We start from the raw sequence: 27627 nt of genomic DNA, 5'->3' as shown, positions 1-27627 counted from the left end.
TGTGACCTCGTCTCCCAGTACTTTCCTGCACGCAACCTCCGATCCTCACAAGATCTCCTTCTCTACTCCCCTCTTACCTCCTCTTCCCACAATCACATACAAGATTTCTCTTGCGTATCACCCCTACTCTGGAACCCTCTACTACAACACATCAGACTCTCACCTACCATCGAAACCTTCAAAAAAGAACCTGAAGACCTACCTCTTCCGACAAGCCTACAACCTGCAGTAACCAACTATCGACCAAACTTCCGGGTCTTTGTGGAACTCCGGTCCCTGTTGTAGAAGGTCTTGCCTGTTCGGTAGTAAGATTGGTTTCTCTGTTGACATTCTGGATAGAAGAGAGAACCAGCTCCTTTTTGGCCAAAAAGGAACCACCAGGATTACGGTTGCTCTCTCATCTCGTATCTTCCTGAGTGTCTTCGGTATCAGAGGAAGAGTCGGAAATGCGTACAGGAGACCTTCTCCCCAATACTGAGACAAGGCATCTACTCCTGTGGCTCCATCTAGAGGATTGAGAGAGAAAAATGCTCTGGTCTTTGCATTTGACCTGGTGGCAAAAAGATCCACCTGAGATGTTCCCCACTGCTGGCACAGACTGCTGAATATTTCTGGATTTAGTTCCCATTCTCCGGGATGTACAGACGTTCTGCTCAAGAAGTCTGCTACTTGATTTTTGGTGCCTTCCAGGTGAACTGCCGAGATGGATTTGACAGATTTCTCCACCCATCTGAAGATCTGGTCTGCTAGGTGTTGCAGCGGTGGATGTTTCGGACCTCCTTGGAGTCTTAGAAATGCCACTGCTGTCACATTGTCGGACAGTATTCTTACAAGTCTGTCTCTGACCTGTGACTGGGCGTGGTATAGCACCTTCCAGATCTCATACAGCTCCCTGAAATTTGACGACCTTGCGGCAATCTGAGGACTCCATTCTCCCTGGTAGTATGTCCTTTCTATATGTCTGCCCGATCCGAATTGACTGGCATCTGTGGTAACAGTGACACAGGGATCGAGGACCCATGGAACCCCCACTTTTAGGTTCTTCGGTGTGGTCCACCAGGTTAGGGATTTCTTTCCTGATGGAGAAACAATCATCTTCTTGTCCAGCGAGTCCTGTCTCCTGTTCCAAGATTTCAAAATCTCTTTCTGTAACCCTCGCGAGTGGAATTGGCTCCATTTCACACAGGGTATACATGCCGTCATTAGGCCCAGAATCCTCATTGCCCCTCTTATGGAGGGGATACTCCTTCTGAATTGGTGTATGTGCCTGATCAAGGCCTTCTCTCTGTCTTCTGGTAAAAAGGATGTTCTGGCGTTGGAATCTAATATGACCCCAAAAAATTTCATTCTGGAATTTGGGACCAGGCATGATTTTTTCCAATTCACAATCCACCCCAGGTCCTGTAGAATGGAAAGTGTGAAGCTCCAGTCAACCTTGAGAAGTTTCTCCGACCTCGCCATTATCAGAAAGTAGTCCAGATATGGCACTATGGCAATATTCTGGTTCCTTAGATAGGCTACTACCTCTGACATTAGCTTGGTAAATATTCTGGGTGCTGAAGCAAGGCCGAAGGGGAGACATTTGACATTTATTTTTCCCGGATCTTTTTCTTTCAGGTGCGGGGATGGGAGGTTCTGCCTAGAATACATAGAGATACCAGCAGTAGATAGGGAAGTAGGGGGAGGGGTGAGCATTGTGGTATGGCTTAGATTAGCCCACTCACGAGCCCCTGAAGCTGGTCAGTCCCCTCAGGTCTGGCTGTCTCTTCCATAGCGAAGATAGTTTAGCCATTTAGCCGAGTGCTCCCTGTCAGGATGGCTGGCGGCATAAAGACCCCCCTGTGACATTTATATAGGATTTATCTGGTTGATCCTGCCCTCCTTACCGCGTCCCTGCGGCTGACCGTGCTCCAAGGCCTCACCGGAGGCCGGCGCTGCTGCTGGCGTCCCCATGCTCCGTAACTCGCCGCGACCGGAAGTGACGTGGTCGGAAGTGAAAAAGATGCGGCCGCATGCTGTGAATCGGTCACTGCTGGAAGCGACCACCGCATTCACCCCCAAGCAGACAGGCGCCCAGAGCGAGAGCCTCCTGTGCAGAGGAACGGACCCGATCCCAGGAGCAACGCTACATTGGGGAGGCTGAGAGACCCCCCATAACAGGTATCAGCCGCAGATATCTTGCGGCAGGGAAGGGAAAGGCTGGGCCCCCCGATCCCCACCGTCTGCACAGCACCATCAGAGGAAAAGCTTGTCGTTCCTATCCAGTGGGACAGGAAAAACACTGGTGGGTGGAGCGGTTAAAAGGACCGCTTGTTGTTCCTGTCCCACTGAGGGTAAGAAGGACGTCCTCCAATGGTGCTGTCAGGTGGTGAACTGGAAAATATCTTTTATTTTCACGGCTCAGTGTTATAAACTGTAGTAAAGCAATTGGGGGTTCAAAGTTCTCACAACACATCTAGATAAGTTCCTTGGGGGGTCTAGTTTCCAGTATGAAGTCACTTGTGGGGGGTTTCTACTGTTTTGGTACATCAGGGACTCTGCAAATGCAACGTGACGCTTGTAGACCAATCCATCTAAGTCTGCATTCCAAACGGCGCTCCTTCCCTTCCAAGCTCTGCCATGCGCCCAAACGGTGGTCCCCCCACCACATATGGGGTATCAGCGTACTAAGGACAAATTACACAACAACTTTTGGGGTCCAAATTATTCTGTTACCTTTGGGAAAATAAAAAATTGGGGGTGAAAAGATTATTGTGAAAAAATACGAAAAAAAAATGTGAAAAAAAACTTCTGTGAAGCACTTGGTGGGTCAAAGTGCTCACCACACATCTAAATAAGTTCCTTAGGTGGTCTACTTTCCAAAATGGTGTCACTTGTGGGGGATTTCAATGTTTAGGCACATCAGGGACTCTCCAAATGCGACATGGTGTCCGATCTCAATTTCAGTCAATTTTGCATTGAAAAAGTCAAACGGCGCTCCTTCCCTTCCGAGCTCTGCATGCACCCAAACAGTGGTTTACCCCTTCATATGGGGTATCAGCGTACTCAGGACAAATTGTTCAACAACTTTTGGGGTCCAATTTCTCCTGTTACCCTTGGTAAAATAAAACAAATTGGAGCTGAAGCAAAAAAATTGTGAAAAGAAGTAAAATGCTCATTTTTTTTAAATATTTCAAAAATTCCTGTGAAACACCTGAAGGGTTAATAAATTTCTTGAATGTGGTTTTGAGCACTTGGGTAGTTTCTATCATATAGACCTCTCAAAGTTACTTCAAATGTGATGTAGTCCCTAAAAAAAAAATGGTGTTGAAAAAATGCTGATCAACTTTTAACCCTTATAACTCCCCAACGGAAAAAATTTTGTTTCCCAAATTGTGCTGATGTAAAGTAGACATGTGGGAAATGTTACTTATTAAGTATTTTGTGTGACATATCTCTGTGATTTAAGGGCATAAAAATTCTAAGTTGGAAAATTGCAAAATTTTCACCAAATTTCCGTTTTTTTTCACAAATAAACACAGGTAATATCAAAAAAATTTTACCACCATCATGAAGTACCATATGTCACGAGAAAATGTCAGAATCATCAGGATCTGTTGAAGCGTTCCAGAGTTATAACCTCATAAAAGGGACAGTGGTCAGAATTGTAAAAATTTGCCCGGTCATTAACGTGCAAACCACCCTTGGGGGTTAAGGGGTTAAAAAAAAAAAAAAAAAATGAACATTTAACTTTTTTTTTTTTTTTTTTTTTTTCTTCACAAAATTTTTTTTACTTCAGATCCAATCTGTTTTATTTTACCAAGAGTAACAGGAGAAATTGGACCCCAAAAGTCGTTGTAAAATTTGTCCTGAGTACGCCGATACCCCATATATGCAGGTAAACCCCTGTTTGGCACATGGCAGAGCTCAGAAGGGAAGGAGCACCGTTTGACTTTTCAATGCAAAATTGACTGGAATTTAGAGTTTTGGAGAGCCCCTGATGTGCCTAAACAGTGGAAACCCCCCAATTCTAACTCCAACCCTAACCTCAAAACACCCCTAACCCTAATCCCAACCTTAATCCCAATCGTAACCCTAACCCTAACTTTAGCCCCAACCCTAATGGGAAAATGGAAATAAATATATTTTTTATTTTTATCGGGCAGCATGGTGGCTCAGTGGATAGAACAACAGCCTTGCAGCGCTGGGGTCCTGGGTTCAAACCCCACCAAGGACAACATCTGCAAAGAGTTTGCGTGGGTTTCCTCCGGGTACTCCGGTTTCCTCCCACATTCCAAAGACATACTGATAGGGAATTTAGATTGAGAGCCCCAACGGGGACAGCGATGATAATGTGTGCAAAACTGTAAAGCGCTGCGGAATATGTTAGCGCTATATAAAAATAAAGATTATTATTATTATTTATTATTTTTCCCTAACTAAGGGGGTGATAAAAGGGGGTTTGATTTACTATTTATAGCGGGTTTTTATGTTTGGCAGCTGTGACACTAAAAGACGCTTTTTATTGCAAAAAATAGTTTTTGCATCACATTTTGAGAGCTATAATTGTTCCATAATTTGGCCCACAGAGTCATGTTAGGTCTTGTTTTTTGCGGTACCATTTTTTGGGCACGTGAGATTTTTTGATCGCTTTTTAGTCTGATTTTTGGGAGGTAGAATGAACAAAAAACAGCAATTCATGAATTTCTTTTTTTGGGGGGGGACGTTTACAGCGATCCGCGTGTGGTAAAATTGATAAATCAGTTTTATTATTCGGGTCAGTATGATGACCGATATCTTATTTATATCATTTTTTTTTATGTTTTGGTGCTTTTATACAATAAAAACTTATATAAAAAAATAATTATTTTTGCATTCCTTTATTCTAAGAGCTATAACTTTTTTATTTTTCCGATGATGGAGCTATATTGCGGCTTGTTTTTTGCAGGACAAGACGACATTTTCAGCGGTACCACGTTTATTTATATTCGTCTTTTTGATTGTGTGTTATTCCACTTTTGTTTGGTGGTATGATGATAAAGCATTGTTTTTTGGGCTTTTTTTTTTTTTAATGGTGTTCACTAAAGGATTTAACTAGTGAGACAGTTTTATAGGTCGGGTCATTAAGGACGCAGCGATACCAAATATGTGTACTTTTATTTAGATTTTTTTAATTCAAATATTTATTTATTGATGGATTTTTTTTTTTATTATTTGTTATTAAATATTTTTACAATTATTTAAAAAACATTTTTTTATTGATTCTTACTTTTGCACTGTGTGCCACTATGGGACAATCATTTTGTGCATACTGATCGCTTCTGTATTACACAGATCTGCATGCTATAGAAGCTACCAGTGCCGCAGCTTCTGTATAGTAACCTGAGAGACTTCCCGGTCATCACTCCTCATGACAGAAAGTCTCTCAGATCTGGGGAGCCGGATGTCATCATGACAACATCGGGTCCCGATGGCAGCAATCGGGACCCCGCATCATGCCGAGGGGTCTCTGATCCAAAGGCAGAGGGGCGGTCAGCCCCTCTGCCGGCTCCGGAACGCAGCGGTCATGGTTGATCGCAGTGTTCCAGGGGGTTAAAGTGCCAAGAGTGGTCCGTGAGCGCGACTGATCGCACATGACGTACTATCCCGTCCATGGGCATACAGGCCCAAGGCACATGGACGGGATAGTACGTCTAATGTCAAAAAGGGGTTAAAAAAAAACAACTTTTTTTTTTTGCAGGCTGATCGTATCTACAGCATGGGGATGCAGTAGCATTCCCATGCTGCAGAAACTGTCAGCGCTGTACTGACAGAGAAACTTGCCCATCATGCACTGCGCATGATCAGCAAGTTTCCTAGCTCTGTCGACCCAGATGTCATCATGACAACATCGGGCCACCATGGCAACGATCGGGAGGGGCATGGCAATGACTGAAAGGCAGAGGAACTGTCAGATCGTAGCATATCGGGGGTTAAAGTGCATGACTGCTCCTGGCTCTTACTGCCAGGTATCAGCTGTCAGAATCCTGTGTGTGTGCAATCGTGATGACATAATAATCCATCCCTGGTCAAACAGGCCCAAGGCACATGGACGGATAATTTTGTATAATGTCAGAAAAAGGGTTAATATTTGCATGTAAATGCTAATAAACTAAATAGATCCTTTTAAAGCCACATAGTAAGGAAGGTAATAATTAAGAATAAATATTAGTAAAATAAATTTTCTGATAACATTATAAGGCTGCACTGTAGCTAAGAATTCTTCATACAAACCAAATGAACTATGGGAATTCAACTTGTAAATCCATTTAGATTCCTTCCGTAGTAGGATTTTATCCAAATTTCCCTTTTGTGGACCAGGTGCATTTTTCTGATGCCCTAAAATTCTATGTTTATGGATCCCATAGCATGAACCCCTGTCATATGACGAGAAAAGAGGTGGGGGGAGGGTATCTGTCTCAGTATTGATTTAGCTGAGATGTTTAAAAATCATGTAAACTCCCTGTTCTGTCCACATCAATATCCGAGTCATCCATGAAGATGACTGTCCTCCATACCACAGATGCCGAAGTTCACAAGTCGGTTCCTGACTCACAAGCATCCTTTGCTGCTGAACACTTCCCTTCATAAACAAAGACAGGGCTAATACATCGAGGTTAGAAAGAGCGACTGCGGATCTGTAGTATTGAGAAGCTGATGCCATGGAGGAGGCGCCAATATCGATATCAAAAACAATTTTCAAATCCCATTCACACATTTAGAATTTGAGAAACAAATAAATCATGATTTGGGGTACAGTATTGAGGCTTAAATGCCCAATATGTGTACCATGCTATGTCGGTATGTAACATAAATAGGAGTTATGAGCAGAGAGAGAGAAGGCACTGTGAATGCCGATCCTGTCCCAGAAATGAAATTACGGTACCTTTTAGCCCATGTTTCAGGCAATGCTCCAGGATGTAGAAAAACTGTTGTAGTGGAGGGAAATCAGATTCCAGGCTTCTGTCTAGATTTAGAGCAGCCTGGATCAATACCTTTACGGTAATCTTCATCATACTCATTAAGTTAGCGCGTTCATCCATACTGATTTCCGTATAAAACACTGAAACAAGAAAAAAAATAAAATGTTAGCTAATGCTTCTGTCACAATAAAACCAAAGTCTTAGGCTATGTGCACACGTATAGCGGATTTGATAAATCTGCAGGGGAAAAACGCTGCGTTTTTGCTGCAGATTTATGGCGGATTTACCGTGTTTTTTCTGCGGATTTCACTGCGGTTTTACAACTGCGGTTTTCTATTGGAGCAGCTGTAAAACCGCTGCGGAATCCGCAGAAAGAAGTGACATGCTGCGGAATGTAAACCGCTGCGTTTCCGCGTGTTTTTTTTCCGCAGCATGTGCACAGTGTTTTTTGTTTCCCATAAGTTTACATTGTAATGTAAACTCATGGGAAACAGCTGCAGAAACGCTGCGGATCTGCAGCAAAATCCGCATCGTGTGCACATACCCTTAAGATATTTTGAACCACAAAGTAACACAGAACAGGGAGTTGTCAGAGTGTTTAACCCCTTACCGGCATCGGACGTACTATACCGTCCGATGCCGGCTCCCCTGCTTTGATGCAGGGCTCCGCGGTGAGCCCGCACCAAAGCCGGGACATGTCAGCTGTTTTGAACAGCTGACAGGTGCCCGTAATAGGCGCGGGCAGAATCGCGATCTGCCCGCACCTATTAACTAGTTAAATGCCGCTGTCAAACGCAGACAGCGGCATTTAACTACCGCTTCCGGCCGGGCGGCCGGAAATGACGTCATCGCCGACCCCCGTCACATGATCGGGGGTCGGCGATGCTTGTGAATGGTAACCAGAGGTCCTTGAGACCTCTATGGTTACTGATTGCCCGTCGCTGTGAGCGCCACCCTGTGGTCGGCGCTCACAGCACACGTGCAATTCTGCTACACAGCAGCGATCAGCAGATCGCTGCTATGTAGCAGAGCCGATCGTGCTATGCCTGCTTCTAGCCTCTCATGGAGGCTATTGAAGCATGGCAAAAGTAAAAAAAAAAAGTTTAAAAAAATGTGAAAAAAATAAAAAAAAAAAAAAAAAAAGTTTAAATCACCCCCCTTTCGCCCCAATCAAAATAAATCAATAAAAAAAATATCAAATCTACGCATATTTGGTATCGCCGCGCTCAGAATTGCCCGATCTATCAATTAAAAAAAAGTATTAACCTGATCGCTAAACAGCGTAGCGGGAAAAAGATTCGAAACGCCAGAATTACGTTTTTTTGGTCGCCGCGACATTGCATTAAAATGCAATAACGGGCGATCAAAAGAATGTATCTGCACCGAAATGCTATCATTAAAAACGTCATCTCGGCACGCAAAAAATAAGCCCTCAACCGACCCCAGATGATGAAAAATGGAGACGCTACGAGTATCGGAAAATTTTTTTGTTTTTTTTTTAGCAAAGTTTGGAATTTTTTTTTAACCACTTAGATAAAAAATAACCTAGTCATGTTTGGTGTCTATGAACTCGTAATGACCTGGAGAATCATAATGGCAGGTCATTTTTAGCATTTAGTGAACCTAGCAAAAAAGCCAAACAAAAAACCAATGTGGGATTGCACTTTTTTTGCAATTTCACCGCACTTGGAATTTTTTTCCCGTTTTCTAGTACACGACATGCTAAAACCAATGATGTCGTTCAAAAGTACAACTCGTCCCGCAAAAAATAAGCCCTCACATGGCCAAATTGACGGAAAAATAAAAAAAGTTATGGCTCTGGGAAGGAGGGGAGCGAAAAACGAACACGGAAAAACGAAAAATCCCCCGGTCATGAAGGGGTTAATTTATTTTTTTCTCCATTTTTTAAAGTTTTTTGCATCAAAAAAAAAAAAAAAACACCCATTCTATTACACATCAAAAGCAGAACAATTTATAAATTATATAACTACCACTGAAGACCTAAAAACTCAGGCAATACTATAGTAAAGCAAAGCACGCCTTTTCCTCTATGTAAGGCCTCAATGAATCAGTCATTTTTCGGATGCAAAATACGAAAGTGCGATTTTCAACATGAAAAAAAAAAAGTTAAAAACAAAGCAAATTAGATGACATCTGTGTGCGGTCCGATTTTCATGGACTCAAACATGTAATGGCGAGTTTCCACAACAGACTAACGGCTACAGACGTCTGAAGGAGGTCTAATGCTCTTAGGGATCATAGAAGCTAAGATATATGGCACTGTAGTCATTTTCACTACACAGATTAAGTCTAGGAAGAGGGGCTGAACATTTTCTCTTTCTCTGACAAACTAACCACATGTTCCCTCTCCGACACAGGCAGACAAGCAAATCTACAGAATAAGGACCCCGTGTCACATGACAGGAAGAAAAAGTTGGGGGTTACAGGGGATGTCCCAATTCAGAAAACTTGTGCCTGCCAGCTCAGATATGAGATATATGTATATATACCGTATGTTTATTTGCTTTGTGTGTACTGAAACAACACAAAAAAAAACAGCAAATTGGACTTAATTTCACACAAAACCCCAAGGGTGTGTTTCCACGGTCCGGGGCACATGAAGCCAAGCTACAATGCTTCCTCCCTGCCGCCATATCTGGGACACACCAAGCCAAGCTACAATGCTTCCTACCATGGCCGAGCGGTCTAAGGCGCTGGATTAAGGCTTCAGTCTCTTCAGAGGCGTGGGTTCAAATCCCACTGCTGCCAGTAGGTCTTCAGAACCTTTTCTATGTTACTATTTTAGAAAAAAGACGACTGAGGGGCGATCTAATAAGGCCATGTTCACACTATGCGGTTTTTACTGCGGAACCGCGGCGATTTTGCCGCTGCGGGTCCGCAGCTGTTTTCCATGCAGGGTACAGTACAATGTTACCCTATGGAAAACAGAAACCGCAGTGCACATGATGCGGAAAAACCCGAAAAAAACCGCGCTGAATTGCTGCGGAAAAAAGAGAAGGACCATGTCACTTCTTTGTGCAGAATCACAGCGATTCTGCACCCATAGAAATGCATTGATCCGCTTATTTCCCGCATGGGGCTGTGCCCACCATGCGGGAAGTAATGCGGATAATGTGCGGGTTATACCCGGGGTGGAGGGGAAGAGACTCTCCTCCAGGCTCTGGGAACCATATTTGTATTAAAAAAAAAAAGAATTAAAATAAAAAATCATGTATACTCACCCTCTGAAGTCTCAGCGCTGCACGCGGCCGTCCGGTCTCAGGTTTGCTATGCGACCAGGACCTTCGGTGACGTCGCGGTCACATGACCGTGACGTCACCGAAGGTCCTGGTCGCACAGCATCTTTGGAACCGGACCGCTGCCTGCAGCGCCCAGGAGATCTGGACGTCAGAGGGCGAGTATATCATGATTTTATTACTTTTAACACTACTATTGATGCTGCATAATGCTGAATATGCAGCATCAATAGTAGGGGTAAATCCCGCAGCGGAACCCGCAGGACAAACCGCGATAAATCTGCAGGGATAACCAAAGCGGGTTTGCCCTGCAGATTTATCAAATCCGCTGCGGGAGAACCCGCAGGATAAAAAGGAGCGTGTGAATGTGGCCTAACCATGTATAAGTATATAAGGGGACAATACAAATATCTCACTGAGGAGCGGTTTATACCAAGGAAGGTGACAGGCACAAGGGGGCATTCTTTGCGTCTGGAGGAGAGAAGGTTTTTCCACCAACATAGAAGAGGATTCTTTACTGTTAGGGCAGTGAGAATCTGTGTGAGCAGTGTATGGCTTTTATGGCTCGTTTCTATTTGCGAGAAACATGTCAGTGTCTCGCATGTGAAAACCAAGCTCTGGCGCCGACACTCCAGAGCAGAGCGTGCGGCCGCACAGCAACACATGGAGCTGCACGCTCCGCTCCCAAGTGCCGGCGGCAGAGCTTGGTTTTCACATGCGAGACACGGACGTGTTTTTCACAAGTGGAAAGGAGCCCTTAAACTGCAGACGACCAATCCCGTAAAGGCCCTCGTTCCCCCCTCCCCTTGCCCAAGGAATGCCTTTGTCTGGGGCTCAAAAAAACGTAAATACTTGGAAAAAGAATGCATGTCATTACTCAGCCTACTCAGTGATGTCACAACAAAAGGGCATATCTTTACCCCTGCTGAACTGGGGGCAGAGTTGGTCCAGGAAACATTATAACAAAGGCTTGGCAAAGTGTTATGGAACTGGTGGTTAGGAGCACCCGGAACAATCTGATGGTTAAACTCACACAGGACAAGCTCTGGGAAGTGGGAGCTCTGCTGACCGCAACCCCTAAATCTATCACACAACTAGAAATAGCCATGGAGCGTACCTAACACGACCTAGACGCCTCTTCACAGCCTAAGAGCTAACTAGCCCTAAAGATAGAAAATAAAGCCTACCTTGCCTCAGAGAAATTCCCCAAAGGAAAAGGCAGCCCCCCACATATATTGACTGTGAGTTAAGATGAAAGTCACAAACACAGAGATGAAACAGGTTTCAGCAAAGGGAGGCCAGACTTACTAAACAGGCTGAGGATAGGAAAGGTATCTTTGCGGTCAGCACAAAAAACTACAAAAGACCACGCAGAGTGTGCAAAAAGACCTCCGCACCGACTCACGGTGCGGAGGTGCCACTCTGCATCCCAGAGCTTCCAGCTAGCAAGGCAAAATCATGATAGCCAACTGGACAAGGAAACAATGAACAAATAATTAACTAGCAGGGACTTAGCTTCTGCTGGAGTAGACAGGTCACCAGAAAGATCCAAGAGCGAACTGAACCAGTACAAGAACATTGACAGCTGGCATGGAGTAACGATCTGAGTGGAGTTAAATAGAACAGCCAGCCAAAGAACAAACTACGTCACCTGTGGAAGGAAGCTCAGAAGCAGCAGCTCCACCCACAGCCACCAGAGGGAGTCCATGGACAGAACTCGCCGAAGTACCATTCATGACCACAGGAGGGAGTTCGAAAACAGAATTCACAACAGTACCCCCCCCCCTTGAGGAGGGGTCACCGAACCCTCACCAGAGCCCCCAGGCCGATCAGGACGAGCCAAATGAAAGGCACGAACTATATCGGCAGCATGAACATCAGAGGCAAAAACCCAGGAATTATCTTCCTGACCATAACCCTTCCACTTGACCAGGTACTGGAGTTTCCGTCTCGAAATACGAGAATCCAAAATCTTCACCACATACTCCAACTCCCCCTCGACCAACACCGGGGCAGGAGGATCAACGGAGGGAACCATAGGCGCCACGTATCTCCGCAATAACGACCTATGGAACACATTATGGATGGCAAAAGAAGCTGGAAGGGCCAAACGAAATGACACAGGATTGAGAACTTCAGAAATCTTATACGGACCAATGAAACGAGGCTTAAACTTAGGAGAGGAAACCTTCATAGGAACATGACGAGATGACAACCAAACCAAATCCCCAACACGAAGTCGGGGACCAACACAGCGCCGGCGGTTAGCGAAACGTTGAGCCTTCTCCTGAGACAATGTCAAATTGTCCACCACATGAGTCCAAATCTGCTGCAACCTGTCCACCACAGTATCCACACCAGGACAGTCCGAAGGCTCAACCTGCCCTGAAGAGAAATGAGGATGGAAACCAGAATTACAGAAAAAAGGCGAAACATAAGTAGCCGAGCTGGCCCGATTATTAAGGGCGAACTCAGCCAAAGGCAAGAAGTACACCCAATCATCCTGATCAGCAGAAACAAAGCATCTCAGATATGTCTCCAAAGTTTGATTAGTTAGTTCGGTTTGGCCATTTGTCTGAGGATGGAAAGCCGAAGAAAAAGGCAAATCAATGCCCATCTTAGCACAAAAGGACCAACAAAACCACAAAACAAACTGGGAACCTCTGTCCGAGACGACGTTCTCCGGAATGCCATGCAAACGAACAACATGCTGGAAAAACAATGGCACCAAATCAGAGGAGGAAGGCAATTTAGACAAGGGTACCAAATGGACCATCTTAGAGAAGCGATCACAAACCACCCAAATGACCGACATCCTTTGAGAGACAGGGAGATCTGAAATAAAATCCATGGAAATATGCATCCAGGGCCTCTTCGGGACCGGCAAGGGCAAAAGCAACCCACTGGCACGAGAACAGCAGGGCTTAGCCCGAGCACAAGTCCCACAGGACTGCACAAAAGAACGCACATCCCGCGACAAAGAAGGCCACCAAAAGGATCTAGCCACCAAATTTCTGGTACCAAAGATTCCAGGATGACCCGCCAACACCGAACAATGAACCTCAGAGATAACTCTACTAGTCCATCTATCAGGGACAAACAGTTTCTCCGCTGGACAACGGTCAGGTCTATCAGCCTGAAACTTCTGCAGCACGCGCCGCAAATCAGGGGAGATGGCAGACAAAATTACCCCCTCTTTGAGAATACCCGCCGGCTCAGGAACACCCGGAGAGTCAGGCACAAAACTCCTTGACAGGGCATCAGCCTTCACATTCTTAGAGCCCGGAAGGTACGAAACCACAAAATTAAAACGGGAGAAAAACAGCGACCATCGAGCCTGTCTAGGATTCAACCGTTTGGCAGACTCGAGTTAAGTCAAATTCTTGTGATCCGTCAAGACCACCACGCGATGCTTGGTTCCTTCAAGCCAATGTCGCCACTCCTCGAATGCCCACTTCATGGCCAACAACTCTCGATTGCCAACATCATAATTGCGCTCAGCAGGCGAGAATTTTCTAGAAAAGAAGGCACATGGTTTCATCACCGAGCCATCAGAACTTCTTTGCGACAAAACAGCCCCTGCTCCAATCTCAGAAGCATCAACCTCAACCTGAAACGGGAGCGAAACATCTGGCTGGCAAAACACAGGGGCAGAAGAAAAACGACGCTTCAACTCCTGAAAAGCCTCTAAGGCCACCAAGGACCAATTGACCACATCAGCACCTTTCTTGGTCAAATCAGTCAACGGTTTAGCAACACTAGAAAAATTAGCGATGAAGCGACGGTAAAAATTAGCAAAGCCCAGGAACTTCTGCAGGCTCTTCACAGATGTCGGCTGAGTCCAATCATAAATGGCCTGAACTTTAACAGGGTCCATCTCGATAGTAGAAGGGGAAAAAATGAAACCCAAAAATGAAACCTTCTGAACCCCAAAGAGACATTTCGACCCCTTCACAAACAAGGAATTCGCACAAAGGACCTGGAACACCATTCTGACCTGCTTCACATGAGACTCCCAATCATCCGAAAAGACCAAAATATCATCCAAATATACAATCATGAATCTATCCAGGTACTCTCGGAAGATGTCATGCATAAAGGACTGAAACACAGATGGAGCATTAGAAAGCCCGAATGGCATAACCAGGTACTCAAAATGGCCCTCGGGCGTATTAAATGCTGTTTTCCATTCATCGCCCTGTTTAATTCGCACAAGATTATACGCCCCTTGAAGATCTATCTTGGTGAACCAACTAGCCCCCTTAATCCGAGCAAACAAATCAGACAGCAGCGGCAAAGGGTACTGAAATTTGACTGTGATTTTATTAAGAAGGCGGTAATCAATACAAGGTCTCAAAGAACCATCCTTCTTGGCCACAAAAAAGAACCCTGCTCCCAATGGTGATGACGACGGGCGAATATGACCCTTCTCCAAGGATTCCTTTATATAACTCCGCATAGCGGCGTGCTCTGGCACAGATAAATTAAACAGTCGGCCCTTAGGAAACTTACTACCAGGAATGAAATTAATAGCACAATCGCAATCCCTATGAGGAGGTAAGGCACCGGATTTGGGCTCTTCAAAATACATCCCGGTAATCTGACAAAAACTCAGGGACTTCAGAAGGAACGGAAGGCGAAATTGACAGCAATGGAACATCACCATGTACCCCCTGACAACCCCAGCCGGACACAGACATAGATTTCCAATCCAATACTGGATTATGGACCTGTAGCGATGGCAATCTCAAAACGACCACATCATGCAGATTATGCAACACCAAAAAGCGAATATCCTCCTGATGTGCAGGAGCCATGCACATGGTAAATTGAGTCCAGTACTGAGGCTTATTCTTGGCCAAAGGCGTAGCATCAATTCCTCTCAATGGAATAGGATACTGCAAGGGCTCCAAGAAAAAACCACAGCGCCTGGCAAACTCCAAGTCCATCAAATTTAGGGCAGCGCCTGAATCCACAAATGCCATAACAGAATAGGACGACAGAGAGCAAATCAGAGTAACGGACAAAAGAAATTTAGACTGTACCGTACCAATGGTGGCAGACCTAGCGAACCGCTTAGTGCGCTTAGGACAATCGGAGATAGCATGAGTGGAATCACCACAGTAAAAACACAGCCCATTCCGACGTCTGTGTTCTTGCCGTTCAGCTCTGGTCAAAGTCATATCACAGAGAATACCGCCAAATGGTGCACAGCTTTGCGCTCACGCAAGCGCCGATCGATCTGAATGGCCAAGGACATAGACTCATTCAGACCAGCAGGCGTGGGAAATCCCACCATGACATCCTTAAGGGCTTCAGAAAGACCCTTTCTGAAAATTGCCGCCAGGGTACACTCATTCCACTGAGTAAGCACAGACCACTTTCTAAACTTCTGACAGTACACCTCCGCTTCATCCTGACCCTGACACAAAGCCAGCAAGATTTTCTCTGCCTGATCCACTGAATTTGGTTCATCATAAAGCAATCCAAGCGCCAGAAAAAACGCATCTACATCACGCAATGCAGGATCTCCTGGCGCAAGGGAAAATGCCCAGTCTTGAGGGTCACCACGCAACAAAGAAATAATGATTTTTACTTGTTGAACGGGGTCACCAGAGGAGCGGGGTTTCAAAGCTAGAAACAGTTTACAATTATTTTTGAAATTCAGGAATTTAGATCTATCCCCAGAAAACAAATCAGGAATTGGAATTCTAGGCTCTAACATCGGATTCTGAACCACAAAATCTTGAATGTTTTGTACCCTTGCAGTGAGATGATCCACACAAGAGGACAGACCTTGAATGTCCATATCTACACCTGTGTCCTGAACCACCCAGAGGTTAAGGGGAAAAGAAAGACAAAAAACACTGCAGAGAAAAAAAAATGGTCTCAGAACTTCTCTTATCCCTCTATTGAGATGCATTAATACTTTGGGCCAGCTGTTCTGTTATGGACCTGGTGGTTAAGAGCACCCGGAACGACCTGATGGTTAAACTCACACAGGACAAGCTCTGGGAAGTGGGAACTCTGCTGACCGCAAAACCCCAATCCTATCACACAACTAGAAATAGCCGTGGAGCGTACCTAACACGACCTAGACGCCTCTTCACAGCCTAAAAGCTAACTAGCCCTAAAGATAGAAAATAAAGCCTACCTTGCCTCAGAGAAATTCCCCAAAAGAAAAGGCAGCCCCCCACATATATTGACTGTGAGTTAAGATGAAAGTCACAAACACAGAAATGAAACAGGTTTCAGCAAAGGGAGGCCAGACTTACTAAACAGACTGAGGATAGGAAAAGTATCTTTGCGGTCAGCACAAAAAACTACAAAAGACCACGCAGAGTGTGCAAAAAGCCCTCCGCACCGACTCACGGTGCGGAGGTGCCACTCTGCATCCCAGAGCTTCCAGCTAGCAAGGCAAAATCATGATAGCCAACTGGACAAGGAAACAATGAACAAATAATTAACTAGCAGGGACTTAGCTTCTGCTGGAGTAGACAGGTCACCAGAAAGATCCAAGAGCGAACTGAACCAGTACAAGAACATTGACAGCTGGCATGGAGTAACGATCTGAGTGGAGTTAAATAGAACAGCCAGCCAAAGAACAAACTACGTCACCTGTGGAAGGAAGCTCAGAAGCAGCAGCTCCACCCACAGCCACCAGAGGGAGTCCATGGACAGAACTCGCCGAAGTACCATTCATGACCACAGGAGGGAGTTCGAAAAGCCGGATTACGTACCGGTAATGCTCTTTTAATGAGTCCACGACAGCACCCCACATGAGAGAGAGAGGGATCCGCCCATAGGAACAGGAAACCTACAGAATAAAAGGAGGCGGTCCCCTCTCCTCCTCAGTTTAGTTACAGAGTATAAAAAGGGGAACCGCAAAAGTGTTAGTATTCATTCTTATTCAGTCACATAAATTTCTTAACTCTATACAACCATTATTTGTGACCTTAAAGGAAAGAGCTGTGCATAATTTAGGGAGGGTAATACATGGGTGCTGTCGTGGACTCATTAAAAGAGCATTACCGGTACGTAATCCGGCTTTTTACCCTTCGCCACGACAGCACCCCACATGAGAGATTTTCAGAGAGTCATTATTTGGGTGGGATTACTGTATTAAGAACAGCTCTACCAAAGGTCAGATCAGAAGACGTGGACAGATCAAGTCTATAATGGTTGTAGAAGGTAGAAGGTGTAGACCAAGTTGCAGCCTTACATATTAAATGGATCGGTACATCTGCTTGTTCCGCCCAGGAGGAAGCCATGGCTCGTGTTGAGTGCGCTTTTATACCCACTGGAGGAATCTCGCCTTTTGACGTATAGGCCAAGCAGATAGCCTCTCTGATCCACCGAGATATGGTAGCTCTCGTGACCCCATGTCCTTTCTTGTGGCCCTGAAAGGAGATAAACAGAGCCCTACTCTCCCTCCATGTCTGACACCTTTCTATATAAGTCAGGATGGCTCTTCTGACATCTAAGGTGTGGAACTTATGATGTTCTGGAGTTACAGGTGAATCAAAAAAGGAAGGGAGAAATATTTCTTGTGACCTGTGGTAGGTGGACGCTACCTTAGGGAGGTATGAGGGGTCTGGTTTCAGGACTATCCGATCATGAAATATCAGTAAGAAAGGTGGGTCTACTGATAGGGCCTGGATGTCACTAACCCGTCTAGCTGAGGTTAGGGCTACTAGTAAGGCTACTTTATATGTTAGGATTTTTAAAGGTATTGAATCTAATGGTTCAAATGGAGAGCTTGTTAAGGCCTCTAATACTAGATTTAAATCCCACGGAGGTAGACGGGGAATATGGACCGGTTTACTACGTTCACAAGATTTTATGAATCTGGAGATCCACCTATTAGCTGCTATATTGCATCCATATAGGGCTCCTAATGCCGAGACCTGAACTCTTAAGGTATTTACAGATAGTCCTAACTCTCGGCCTTTTTGCAAGAACTCTAGGATAGGTGTGAGTGGAACTTGCTTAGTGAACGGTACCGTGTAAAAGTCTAAAAATTTATTCCATACCCTACTATATATTAGGGTGGTAGATCTTTTCCTGCTCAATAAGAGGGTGTTTACTAGTTCTGTTGAGAACCCTCTGGAACTTAATAGTTGCCTCTCAAATTCCACGCCGTCAAGTGAAGACCTTTCACTTGCGGGTGGAAAAAGGGGCCTTGGTACAGCAGCTCCTTGTCTGATGGGAGGATCCAAGGATCGCATAGGCACATGGTCTGGAGACAAGAGAACCATGGTCTTTTCGGCCAGAATGGTGCAATGAGGATTACTCTTGCCTGTTCCCTCCTGATCTTTCTGATCACTAGAGGAATCAGAGACATTGGAGGAAAGGCATATGCCAGTCTGAACCGCCAAGGATGGTGGAGAGAGTCCAACATATCTGGGTGATCCCTGGTGTTCAGGGAAGCGAACCTTTGTACTTGCCGGTTGTCTCTTGTGGCAAATAGGTCGATTTGTGGTATCCCCCATGCTTCTGTTATCCTTCTGAATATGGATTTGTTTAAGGTCCATTCTCCTTGACGCAACTCGTTTCTGCTGAGGTAGTCTGCCCTGATGTTCTCTACACCTTTGATGTGCAGGGCTGTTAAGGATGTTAGATGAGCCTCTGCCAGCTGAAAGATGTTTGCAGCTATGGTCATCAGACTTCCTGACTTTGTACCACCCTGACGGTTCAAGTATGCCACTGCGGTGGAATTGTCTGAGTAAATTCTTACATTTGTTCCATGAATCTGCGGAAGAAAATGATATAAGGCACATTCTATTGCTTTTAACTCCTTCCAGTTGGAGGAACATATTAATTCTGTCTGATCCCAAGTATTTTGGGCCAGATTGTCTTCCATATGTGCTCCCCACCCAATAGGGCTGGCGTCGGTGGTAATTATTTTAGACGGGTCTATTATCCATGGCACACCCCGTGATAGGTGGTCCATGTCTAGCCACCAGGATAGCGATTCTAAGACATTACTGGAAAGAGTTATTCTACTTTCTAAATAACCGTCTTTCCCCTGAGCCGACAATACTTCGTACTGCAATTGACGGGTATGGAATTGTGCCCAAGGTACAGCAGGGATACATGATGATAATGACCCCAGTAAGGACATGGCCTTTCTTAGTGTCATGTAGGGTTTGCGTATTGCGTCTGATACCTTTGATTGTATAGTCAACCTCTTTGACTGAGGAAGAAAGCATTTCTGACTTACGGAGTCTAGCTGGATTCCTAGAAATGTCTGAACGGTTTCTGGATTCAGCCGAGATTTTTCGAAGTTGACGATCCAACCTAACTCCTGTAGGGACGAGATCGTATTAGATAAACGAGTTTTACATTGAAGTGCAGAGCTTCCTACCACTAGAAAGTCATCTAGGTAGGGTATTATCAAGGTATCTCGTTGGCGTAGATGAGCCATCACTTCTAGTATCACCTTAGTGAAGACGCGGGGAGCCATAGAAAGCCCAAATGGCATTGCAACATATTGAAAGTGACGAACCTTTCCCTCCAGGGTGACTGCTACCCTTAGGTACTGCTGATGTTCGGCATGTATGGGAAGATGGTAATAGGCGTCCTTTAAGTCTATTCCGGCCATGACACACCTAGGGAATAAGAGTTTTATGGTAGAACTAATGGATTCCATTTTGAAGGTATGATTACGCAGGAAAGAATTTAATTTTTTAAGATTTATGATGGTTCTAAATGAACCATCTGGTTTATTAATCAGGAATAAAGGGGAGTAGAACCCTTTCCCTTTTTGATCCTGGGGAACTTCAATCAGGACTTTCTTAGATAGAAGAGATAGGATCTCTATTTCTAGAGCCCTCTGTTGGTCCTGACCTTTTGGAGATGTTATTATGAAGGAATCCCAAGGGATTCGATCAAATTCTAATTTAAGGCCGTATTGCACAATGTCCAGAATCCACTGGCTGGATGTTATCTGTCCCCATTGGGGAAGAAAAAATTTTAATCTGCCGCCTACTTCCTGGTTAGCGGTATTTACGTCTCGGATTATGGGACCCGCTAAAAAAGGCACCTTTTTGCTTTGGGTCCTTCGACTCCCATCGCTCTCTTTGTTCAAGCGGCTTGTTCCTAGTAAAGGGGCGTCTCCTGAAGGCTCTCCTGTAGGATGGAAGATACTGGTTAGGGAAGCCTTTCTTCCTTTCACCTGCTTTATTCAGGAGTTCATCCAGCGTCTTCCCAAAAAGGAACTCACCCTGACAGGGAATCGCACAAAGTTTCGCTTTAGCTTGTGCGTCCCCCTTCCAATTCTTTAGCCAGAGTGCACGCCGGGCTGTGTTGACTAGGCCGGCTGACCTGGCTGCAAGACGTAGCGAGTCCACTGAGGCATCAGCTAGGAATGCTACTGCTTCTTTAATTTGAGGCAATTTCAGCAGGATAGATTCCCTCGAAGTTTTGCCTCTAATCTGTTCCTCCAATTGCTCCGTCCATACTAGTAGAGATCTTGCAGTACAGGTACTAGATATGGCGGGCCTGAACGCCCCCGTATTGACTTCCCATGACCTCTTTAGTAAAGCTTCTGCTTTACGGTCCAGCGGGTCTGTTAGGACCCCTGAATCCTCCACTGGTAGGACCGACTGTTTGGTTGTGGAGGCTACCGCAGCATCAACTTTTGGCACCTTTGACCAGGTGTTTAGGTCTTCATCGCTGAAGGGATAGCGCCTTTTAGAGGATGATGGTAAAAACCCTCTATTCTGCTTGTCCCACTCCTTTTTGACAATATCTTTGATGGTTTGTATGACGGGGAAGGACCTACGTTTCTTCTGTCCTAACCCCGCAAACATTATGTCCTGTGCTGATTTCTTTTCTTTCCCATCTGGGCACCCCATCGTGCTCCTGACAGATTTTATTAAATTGTCCACATTACTGTTGGGAAGACAAAGTCCCCCTTCAGTCTCGGATGAGCTCGGCTGAGATCCCTCTTCGTCTGAAGAAATACATACACCCTCTGACTCCGAACTAACCGGAGACCGGGACCTGCTAGGCTGACGGGTACTGGCGCTACTTGTCTGCGCCAAACCCTGCATCTCTTCTCGGATAATAGCTCTGACATCTGAGGGAGTCATGATATTTTCCTGCCGTAGAGTTTGCATGATACACTCTGCACACAGTTTTTTGGCATAATCATCCGGGAGGGGCTGCGTACATAAAGCACACTCTTTATGCTTAGATTTGTGTGTCCTTTTCTTAGTCTAGAGGAAGGATACAGGAGGAACATATATCAGCATATAGGAAGAGACTCTTTCAAAAACTCACCCAGTGAAGCTGACAGGTACCGGTTCTGGAGGCGGAATTCGTTTGGTGGTAGAACTCTTCTCTGGAGGTCGGCCACCACTCTTTGTGCTGCTCCTCGTGCTTCTCTCCCTGCTGGGAGAGCGCTGTTGCACTGCGGGCAGGTGCGCTTCGTCGGCCGGTGAAGCCATTTCACACACACCGGCCCGACGCTAGCGCTGCATTTTTAAACTTGCCGCCCATTCTCCTGCCTCCCCGGACCAACCCGGAAGTGCTCCCGCGACTTCCGGGTTAGACGCGCCGCTCTCACCACCATGCGGCCGCCAGAGGCTATTAAGCCGGCCGCTGCAGCGCGCGCGTCCTCACAGTGCCGGCCGGACCTACGGTGACCGGACCCGGACCGTGGATGTTTGGCCAGACGAGGGGGGAGGCTGCAAGCAGGGGCTCCCCCGCCGCTGCTTCTGGTACCGCAGCCCCTGCCGTTCCCACAGAAACCGGCGCAGGCGGGTGCATGGCCCAGGGATCCTCTTCATCTGTAGGTAAGCCGGGTCCCTGTAGGAACAGGAAACCTAAACTGAGGAGGAGAGGGGACCGCCTCCTTTTATTCTGTAGGTTTCCTGTTCCTATGGGCGGATCCCTCTCTCTCTCATGTGGGGTGCTGTCGTGGCGAAGGGTAAAAACAGAATTCACAACAGCAAAGCTGTGCTCGTGCATCTGGATATATGTAAGCCCTTTCTCCTCCATGGCACACGGCCAGTCACAAGCTGAAATGATCTGAACGCTATGTAAGTGTTCTCTTTTCAATGTTAATCCTATTTTATTTGCAATTTGAAATGTACGCATGATTTTGTCTCCTTTAGAATATCTTTTATACTTAGCAAACACTGCCTACCCTTTTTATGGAGTAAGGCTAGTTTCACACTAGAGTTTTGCTGAGCTGCGTAGGGCTACAGACATCAGAGACGTACCGGGCTGACGTCAGCGAATACGCCACAGTCGCTACAGGCATCAGAGACGTACTGGGCTGACATCAGCGAAAACGTCACAGACATCAGAAACATAATGGACTGATGTCAGCGAATATGCCACAGTCGCTACAGACGTCATACACATAACGGGCAGATGTCAGTGAATACGCCACAGTCGGTAGAGACATCAGAGACATATCGGGCGGACGTCAGTGAATACGCAACAGCCACTACAGACATCAGAGACGTACCGGGCTGACATCAGCGAATACACCACAGACATCAGAGACATACCGGGCTGATGTCAGCGAATACGCCACAGTCGGTCGGACGTCAGTGAATACGCAACATCCACTACAGACATCAGAGACGTACCGGGCTGATGTCAGCGAATACACCACAGACATCAGAGACGTACCGGGCTGATGTCAGCGAATACGCCACAGTCGCTACAGAGATCAGAGACGTACCGGCCTGACGTCAGCGAATACGCCATAGACGTACCGGCCTGACGTCAGCGAATACTGGGCTGACATCAGGGTATGCACCACAGTCACTACAGACGTCAGTGGCGTATAGGGCTGACTTCAGTGAATACGCCACTGTCATTAGAGACGTACTGGGCTGACGTCAGCAAATATGCCACAGTCGCTACAGACGTCACAGATGTACCGGGCTGACGTCAGCGAAAACGCCACAGTAGCTACAGACATCAGAGATGTACCAGGCTGACGTCTGCGAATACGCCACAGTCGCAACATACGTCAGAGTCGTACTGAGCTGACGTCAGCGAATATGCCACAGTCGCAATAGACATCAGAGACGTACAGGGCTGACATCAGCGAATATGCCACAGTCGCTACAGACGTAAGACGTACAGCGCAGACATCAGCAAATACGCCACAGATAACAGATGTACAGGGCTGACATCACCGAATAGGCCACAGTCACTACAGACATACCGTGTTGACGTCAGTGAATACGCCACACTCGCTACAGACATCAGAGACATACTGGGCTGACGTCAGCATATATGCCACAGTCACTACAGAAATCAGACGTACAGGGCTGACATCAGAAAATACGCCACAGATGTACAGGGCTGACGTCAGCGAATAAGCTACAGTCACTACAGACATCAGAGTCTTACAGGGCTGGCGTTAGCTAATTCGCCACAGTCCCTATAGACATACCGAACAGACGTCAGCGAATACGCCACGGTTACTAAAGATGTCAGACATACTGGGCTGACGTCAGCGAATCACGACACAGTCGCTAGACGTCAGATGTACCGGGCTGATGTCAGCAAATTATTATTATTATTTATTGTTATAGCGCCATTTATTCCATGGCGCTTTAAATGTGAGGAGGGGTATACATAGTAAAGACAAGTACAATAATCTTAAACAATACAAGTCATAACTGGTACAGGAGGAGAGAGGACCCAGCAAATACGCCACAGTCACTACAGACATCAGAGACATACTGGGCTGACGTCAGCGAATACGCCACAGAAATCAGAGACGTACCGGGCTGACATCAGCAAATATGCCACAGTCGCTACAGATGTCAGAGATGTACCGGGCTGACGTCAGCGTATACACCACAGTCGCTACAGAAATGAGAGACGTACAGAGCTGACATCAGCAAATACGCCACAGTCGCTACAGATGTCAGAGATGTACCGGGCTGACGTCAGCGTATACTCCACAGTCGCTACAGACATCAGAGACGTAGCGGGTTGACGTCACCGAAAACGCCACAGTCGCTACAGACGTCAGAGGCGTACAGGACTGACTTCAGTGAATACGCTACAGTCACTACAGACGTCAGAGACATACCACAAACGTCATAGACGTACAGGGCTGACATCAGCAAATAAGCCATAGTAGCTACAGAGAAACGTACTGGGCAGACGTCAGCGAATACGCCACAGTCACTACACACATCAGAGACGTACCGGGCTGACATCAGAAAACAAGCCACAGTCACTACAGACAACAGAGACATACCGGGCTGACATCAGCGAATACGCCACAGTCACTACACATATCAGAGACGTACCGGGCCGACATCAGAAAATAAGCCACAGTCGCTACAGACAACAGAGACGTACCGGGCTGACATCAGCGAATACGCCACAGTCGCTGCACACATCAGAGACGTACCGGGCTGACATCAGCAAATACGCCACAGTCACTACAGAGACGTAACGGGCTGACATCATAAAATAAGCCACAGTCACTACAGAGACGTACTGGGCTGACGTCAGTGAATACGGCACAGTCGCTACACACATCAGAGATGTACCGGGCTGACGTCAGCGAATACGCCACAGTCGCTACACACATCAGAGACGTACCGGGCTGACATCACAAAATAAGCCACAGTCGCTACACACATCAGAGACGTACCGGGCTGACATCACAAAATAAGCCACAGTCGCTACACACATCAGAGACGTACCGGGCTGACATCACAAAATAAGCCACAGTCACTACACACATCAGAGACGTACCGGGCTGACGTCAGCGAATATGACACAGTCGCTACACACATCAGAGACGTACAGGGCTGACATCAGCGAATATGACACAGTCACTACACACATCAGAGACGTACCGGGCTGACGTCAGCGAATATGACACAGTCGCTACACACATCAGAGACGTACAGGGCTGACGTCAGCGAATATGACACAGTCGCTACACACATCAGAGACGTACAGGGCTGACGTCAGCGAATATGACACGGTCGCTACACACATCAGAGACGTACCGGGCTGACGTCAGCGAATATGACACAGTCGCTACACACATCAGAGACGTACCGGGCTGACGTCAGCGAATATGACACAGTCGCTACACACATCAGAGACGTACAGGGCTGACATCAGCGAATATGACACAGTCGCTACACACATCAGAGACGTACAGGGCTGACATCAGCGAATACGCCACAGTCACTACAGAGACGTAACGGGCTGACATCAGCGAATACGCCACAGTCGCTACAGACAACAGAGACGTACTGGGCTGACGTCAATGAATACGCCACAGTCGCTACAGACAGAGACGTACCGGGCTGACATCATAAAATAAGCCACAGTCACTACAGAGACGTACTGGGCTGACGTCAGTGAATACGCCACAGTCGCTACACACATCAGAGATGTACAGGGCTGACGTCAGCGAATATGACACAGTCGCTACACACATCAGAGACGTACAGGGCTGACATCAGCGAATATGACACAGTCGCTACACACATCAGAGACGTACCGGGCTGACGTCAGCGAATATGACACAGTCGCTACACACATCAGAGACGTACAGGGCTGACGTCAGCGAATATGACACAGTCGCTACACACATCAGAGACGTACAGGGCTGACATCAGCGAATATGACACAGTCGCTACACACATCAGAGACGTACCGGGCTGACGTCAGCGAATATGACACAGTCGCTACACACATCAGAGACGTACAGGGCTGACATCAGCGAATATGACACAGTCGCTACACACATCAGAGACGTACCGGGCTGACGTCAGCGAATATGACACAGTCGCTACACACATCAGAGACGTACAGGGCTGACATCAGCGAATATGACACAGTCGCTACACACATCAGAGACGTACCGGGCTGACGTCAGCGAATATGACACAGTCGCTACACACATCAGAGACGTACAGGGCTGACATCAGCGAATATGACACAGTCGCTACACACATCAGAGACGTACAGGGCTGACGTCAGCGAATACGCCACAGTCACTACACACATCAGAGACGTACCGGGCTGACGTCACAAAATAAGCCACAGTCACTACAGAGACGTACCGGGCTGACGTCAGCGAATATGACACAGTCGCTACACACATCAGAGACGTACAGGGCTGACGTCAGCGAATACGCCACAGTCGCTACACACATCAGAGACGTACCGGGATGACATCACAAAATAAGCCACAGTCACTACAGAGACGTACCGGGCTGACGTCAGCGAATATGACACAGTCGCTACACACATCAGTGACGTAAAGGGCTGACGTCAGCGAATATGACACAGTCGCTACACACATCAGAGACGTACAGGGCTGAGCGAATACGCCACAGTCGCTACACACATCAGAGACGTACCGGGCTGACATCAGCGAATACGCCACAGTCGCTACACACATCAGAGACGTACCGGGCTGATATCAGCGAATACGCCACAGTCACTACACACATCAGAGACGTACCGGGCTGATATCAGCGAATACGCCACAGTCACTACACACATCAGAGACGTACCGGGCTGACATCAGCGAATACGCCACAGTCGCTACACAAATCAGAGACGTACAGGGCTGACGTCAGCGAATATGACACAGTCGCTACACACATCAGAGACGTACAGGGCTGACGTCAGCGAATATGACACAGTCGCTACACACATCAGAGACGTACAGGGCTGACGTCAGCGAATATGACACAGTCGCTACACACATCAGAGACGTACAGGGCTGACGTCAGCGAATATGACACGGTCGCTACACACATCAGAGACGTACCGGGCTGACGTCAGCGAATATGACAGTCGCTACACACATCAGAGACGTACAGGGCTGACGTCAGCGAATATGACACAGTCGCTACACACATCAGAGACGTACCGGGCTGACATCACAAAATAAGCCACAGTCACTACACACATCAGAGACGTACCGGGCTGACGTCAGCGAATATGACACAGTCGCTACACACATCAGAGACGTACAGGGCTGACGTCAGCGAATATGACACAGTCGCTACACACATCAGAGACGTACAGGGCTGACGTCAGCGAATATGACACAGTCGCTACACACATCAGAGACGTACAGGGCTGACGTCAGCGAATATGACACGGTCGCTACACACATCAGAGACGTACCGGGCTGACGTCAGCGAATATGACAGTCGCTACACACATCAGAGACGTACAGGGCTGACGTCAGCGAATATGACACAGTCGCTACACACATCAGAGACGTACCGGGCTGACGTCAGCGAATATGACACAGTCGCTACACACATCAGAGACGTACAGGGCTGAGCGAATACGCCACAGTCACTACACACATCAGAGACGTACCGGGCTGACATCAGCGAATACGCCACAGTCGCTACACACATCAGAGACGTACCGGGCTGATATCAGCGAATATG

At 46.7% G+C, this 27627-nt stretch overlaps 1 protein-coding gene across 7 annotated transcripts in view; it reads right to left on the bottom strand.

The window, feature by feature from the left end:
• RUFY1 (RUN and FYVE domain containing 1) overlaps positions 1–27627 on the bottom strand; it is a 377731-nt gene that overhangs the window by 348932 nt on the left and 1172 nt on the right. For all 7 annotated transcript variants that reach the window (XM_069763888.1, XM_069763887.1, XM_069763891.1 and 4 more), the window contains exon 2: positions 6905–7081. In XM_069763888.1, coding sequence (XP_069619989.1) covers positions 6905–7061 — 157 coding nt within the window. In that variant the 5' untranslated portion in view covers positions 7062–7081. The remainder of the gene's footprint in view (positions 1–6904; positions 7082–27627) is intronic.

The sequence above is a fragment of the Ranitomeya imitator genome, chromosome 4, assembly GCF_032444005.1.
Source record: "Ranitomeya imitator isolate aRanImi1 chromosome 4, aRanImi1.pri, whole genome shotgun sequence".
In the NCBI taxonomy this organism is placed as follows: Eukaryota; Metazoa; Chordata; class Amphibia; order Anura; family Dendrobatidae; genus Ranitomeya; species Ranitomeya imitator.
This window is presented reverse-complemented; position numbering and strand designations above follow the sequence as displayed.